This window comes from Spodoptera frugiperda, unplaced genomic scaffold, assembly GCF_023101765.2.
Source record: "Spodoptera frugiperda isolate SF20-4 unplaced genomic scaffold, AGI-APGP_CSIRO_Sfru_2.0 tig00001242_1, whole genome shotgun sequence".
In the NCBI taxonomy this organism is placed as follows: Eukaryota; Metazoa; Arthropoda; class Insecta; order Lepidoptera; family Noctuidae; genus Spodoptera; species Spodoptera frugiperda.
Window position 1 is genome coordinate 44,408 of NW_026095727.1, and position 4,866 is coordinate 49,273.

Consider the following 4,866-nt stretch of genomic DNA (forward strand, 5'->3'; position numbering starts at 1 on the left):
CGTGTGTTGCCAGTATACAATATGGAAAAACCTGACAATAACCGGAAATTCTAACTGGAAAAACCGGTAATGGAAGAATTAATTAATGAGTTTTTTAATATTCCAGCCTTTTTAATATAAATATTTTTTACTAAAATAGTAGAAAGACAAATTTCAATTTAAAAAAATATTTATGTAAATAAGAGTTTATTGCGCATGTTTTAGTTTTTAGTAAGAAGTTCTGTCGATTTCATAACTACCGTAAAACGGGGTGTGTTTTCACGTAATTTAGAACTGTTTACACCATTTTAATATTTTTTATTAATTCATTATTAAAACCAAAAATGCTCTATTAAAACCAAAAACATGAAAACAAACTAATAATCCTAATAAAAAAAAATTCTATTCACCCCCTGAGTTTCTATTCACCCCATTTTACCGTACATATTTGATTTCTATTGATCTAAGGAATCGTCGTCGTCGTCGCACGTCAAGCACATCATTCCTACTCCTACTCCTGCACTTCCAGCCGGTGCCCCGGCAAACCTTTTACTCCTCCGCTTCGCCGTATAGGGCATTATATCAGTCACAGCTTTAACTTAAGCCGGTATCCAGCGGCTTCTTATGATCGTAATTATAGGTATGTCAATTTAACTTGATGTTGGACATCCAGTGCTAAGTTTCCGGTACATGGTCTTCATTCTGCCCCTTGTGCTTGGTACTCCGCCCACTGCCGTGTCAGCGTATTAATTAACTGGCTTATGTTAACGACTTTAGTTAATTTGCGGATTTCCTTTCCCAAAGAAACATCGTCGTCAGACTAATGAACACCACTCCTGACACCACACCGGCATTTCCGTGGACAACTCATATTTGGCTGCAGACCTACACGTCCATATCCGCTAAGATATCCTACGGCAAAAGCTAACCAAGAGAATTGCTGCCTTAAAGTATACAGTTCGTTAAACTCGTGCGATCCGGATGGCCATTATCTGGTTATAGTCACCATGGCGTCTATGAGGCAGAGCTCTAAGTTTCGATCACTTCAAAGGCTAACTTACAGTCTATTAAACGCTAAGCATAGTATAAAATTATAGTCCTCGATCTTCTGTATAAATGACCACAGCATACGCTGTGCTTCAGGCCCTTGCACATGTAAATAAATTTATATACGTAAGCTCAGCATTTGCAGGCCCTTGACTGGAAGGGTTTAGAGGTTCTCATCTGAACTTCTCTCTTTTTATATTGGGAAGGGAGGGCCCCCCGATGAGTTCGACTGCTTGTTGAGAGTTTGAGATAGTTAGCATGAATTAGGTTGAGACAGAAAATATCTGCAAACTGCAGAGTTGTATTCATTGTTAGAAAATAAAAGTAAGAGAATAAAAAATACTTGATTACAATGACATTCTACGAAGGAACCAATAAATGAGCAGGAACGAAGTCAACTTAACTCAGAAGGTAGGTAATCTATAGGATACTAGGACATCAGATCAGATCGATTTTTTTTAAAGAAAGGTTGCTATGATACATTTGTAAGGAACCTAGATAAACTTATTTAAGATTTTACCTAAATCTTAAATTCACATTTAGAATATCCCAATTTTTGTCACACGCCTTGTTGGCTGGCACCAACGGAGATTTTCAGAAATTCTCGAGCATCTAAAGCCCTACTGAATTTGACAAATAGGTTACTCATTTTTAGGAACATTTAAAATAGAAACTGTATCTCTTTGTATTTGTTAACGTTATAAAACTATTAGATTTGCTGAATTTGAGATACTATTTGAACTGGAATGACACAGAACAACAGAACAGCCGATGCTCAACACCTCCCGCTGCCAGCTGTGCAACAGCATCAGTCAAACTATAACAGGTATTATTTCTTAGATTATGAATGTATTACGTAAATGCTTGTGATAGGTAATAAAACAATTAACATGTCGAACAAATATTTTATTCTGTAACTCTCTCTGTACAACCGGACATCAGTATCAAATGTTCTTGTTATGCTCAAATGAAGGTCCGACTTGACCCTCGTGCAGAAGTTTATACGACCCAATATTCGGTTCTCCACCTGTAACAAGAATATTTACATTTCTGCCCTACTTTCTGGTATTTTGTAAAATACTGTAAAGATAAAATAAGGTAAAGACTGCCGGCCAAGAGGTCTCGGGTTCGATTCCCGGGTCGGGCGAAGTATTAGGTACTGGCCTTTTTTCGGTTTTTAGAAAATTTCTCAATAGTAGCACGGAGTCTGGAAATGTACCCGGTATATGGTTATAGGCTCACCACATGGGACTAACGACATAAAAGTGTGAAATATGGGTGTATATTGACATTGTGTCCACCTCTGCCTACCCCTTCAGGGATTTAAAGGCGTGACGTTATAAAAAAAATAAAGGTTGTAAGTACCTGCACCCTCAGCTTGCATGTGAGAATTGCCAATAATTAAATCCTCTGAACCTCCATCACGGATATCAGTTCTGAAGTTAGACGGTTGAATCTAAAGGGCACAAAGTGAATTAAAATACCTATCTACTGGTAGTATTCGGAGGTTATGAGTGTGTTTGCATACCTGGCCATCATTCCTCATCAGATCAGGGAACACAGAACCTGGGAATCTGTTGTAGATACCATTGAGATTGTAATGTAGATTCATATCCGGACCAATATTCGCCTTGAGTAATTGTTCCCAAATTCCACCTAAAAAAGAGACATGCAAAATGGTATAATACTTGTCTGTATCCTAAATGAGAATGAGAGAATACGAAATCGTTACCTTTATCGATGGACATGATAGGTCTGTTCGACTGCCACGGGTACTCTCCGTGAGCTTGGAAGTAAATTGCGTATGTTGAGAGCTGTAATTACACCATTTATCAAGATACAGTCAATTATTATACCTAAAGCGAGAACCAGCATTGCCGTTCTAATGAGTGAGCAAGATCAATCTGATTGAAGCCTACGCAGAACTACTCATTTATTTGTATTTTTTTTTATGTTAGAAGTCGGGAAACAACAGATGGATCACCTGATGATAAGCAGTCGCCGCTGCCCATAGACACCCCAAACACCAGAGGTGTTACAAGTGCGTTGTCGGCCTTTTAGGGGTTAGGTATTTAAGATTTGTTGGGAAATCGGGGATTGGGAAGATGGGTACTTAATTGGGGCTCCGGTAACCTCACTTACACAACGAAATACAATGCAAGTGTTGTTTCTCATGGGTTTGTAAATTAATTTTCACCTGTGTGTAATAAAGAGCCAGCCAATATTTTCCTCCATGACCAACGAAAGCTGTTTCATTGGCATCCATCAAACCAATCGGAAGTTCTTGATGTAACATCTCTTGTGAAATCTGGAGGTTGCATCCGTACCTAGAAGAACATGGGTAAGAGTTAGGTTCTTTAGTTAATTGCTAACGTAACGCCTATTGTAGATGTAGATGTGGATCTACATGTACCTAGATTGACGGCAAATGTCCGCGTCTGCTGCGCGTGGCGTGCCGCGCTATGATTGGACGATTGCCGCGCGTGACAGCGGTATCTTTCGACGGTAATTGGCTTATTGTCGTGCAATGCCAACATTCGTCGAATTGTCCTAAGTTCCTAACCGAACCGCAGCAAAATTGCTTCCTGGCCATGCGGCGTGTTGCTGCCGCGCTCTTATTGCTCACTGTTTGGACGCACCTTAAGTCTATTAACCACAGAAGTTGTAATAGGAACAAGACCACTCACTTACCAATCTGGACAAGCTTTCAATATGTCATAAGGTGCCCTGTAGTACTCAGCTCTTCGAACTATAGGATTCCTAATGTTAAATCTCTCATTAGGATCAGTTAGATTGATGCGTTTGACTTTGATATCACGTCGTTCACATATGTAATCATAATGGAACTTAGGTAATGACTCTCCTTTAGCACAGTAAGTTTCTGAAAAAGTAACGACATTTTATTTATCTACTTGAAAGATCTTGCTAGTCTGCAGATATAATACAGGTTGTAGGTACCTATATTAAGTACAATGAAAACTACCAACTTTTATATGTCCCGTCAATAGAGTTAACAGCTGCATTTTTGTCAATGCAGTATCTGTAGCCAAAAACTGATGGATATCGTAGATATGGCACTTTGCAGGAAAAGCGACCTTCTTGGTACATGGCGCCCTGTAAACATTCAATAACTTTAAGATGATATATTCTTGAGACTAAGTAGTGTAGACGTAAGGAAAACGTACTCTGCCTATCGTACTGCTCGACGAGGTAGGCAAAATATTCAAAGGCTCATTTCGAACCGCCGCGACGCGCACGGCGCGCACCTGACGGGAAGTGGGCTGGACCTCGTGAACAGCCAGTTCGGCGCAGTCGGCAGGTCCGCACTTATGGTGGCCGGAGATCGTCGTCTTTAAGAGCCTTCAGATAACAGCCTCATAAAAAGTAAGGAAAACATTATCTATCTAACTGCAGTTAACACGTTACCTTGCAAATAACACTGCGTCTGCCAGGAGGTCTGGACACGCCTCCGAAGCAGTAAGTCCTGGTCCCATTGATCATGATCTCTGTGACTCCGATGTGGGACACCAGCGTGATGCCGTTGATGCCAGCTAGCGCGAAGCGTTGGAGACCGGCTCGTTTGCGAACTTCAACGTTGTTCTTCATAGACATCGTGTTCACAACTGCTTGCCACCCGTACACGAATTCATGCATTGGACCTGATGAGTATAAAACGTAGAATCGTAACTTTTTGCTAAGTAAATTCTTTCCTCTATTATTCAAAGCGTTAATAAACTACCCCTCCCCTATAGTAAGTATTTGTGTTATAAGGTACCTACCTACATACCTAATAGTATACAAACAAATGCCTTTGTCCTCTAAGGGTACAAACTTATACAA

General features: G+C 40.1%; 1 protein-coding gene across 1 annotated transcript; it reads right to left on the reverse strand.

Moving 5' to 3' along the window:
* Nucleotides 1-1,917: 1,917 nt before the first annotated feature.
* LOC118264445 (uncharacterized) lies at nt 1,918-4,707 on the reverse strand. Its single transcript, XM_050707662.1, has 8 exons — nt 4,453-4,707; nt 4,014-4,140; nt 3,718-3,907; nt 3,224-3,353; nt 2,759-2,840; nt 2,555-2,682; nt 2,392-2,482; nt 1,918-2,053 (listed from the first exon to the last, which is right to left on the reverse strand). Exons 1-8 carry the CDS (start codon nt 4,678-4,680, stop codon nt 1,971-1,973), a joined length of 1,059 nt encoding a protein of 352 aa, XP_050563619.1. The 5' UTR covers nt 4,681-4,707; the 3' UTR covers nt 1,918-1,970.
* Between the last annotated feature and the right edge of the window lie 159 nt (nt 4,708-4,866).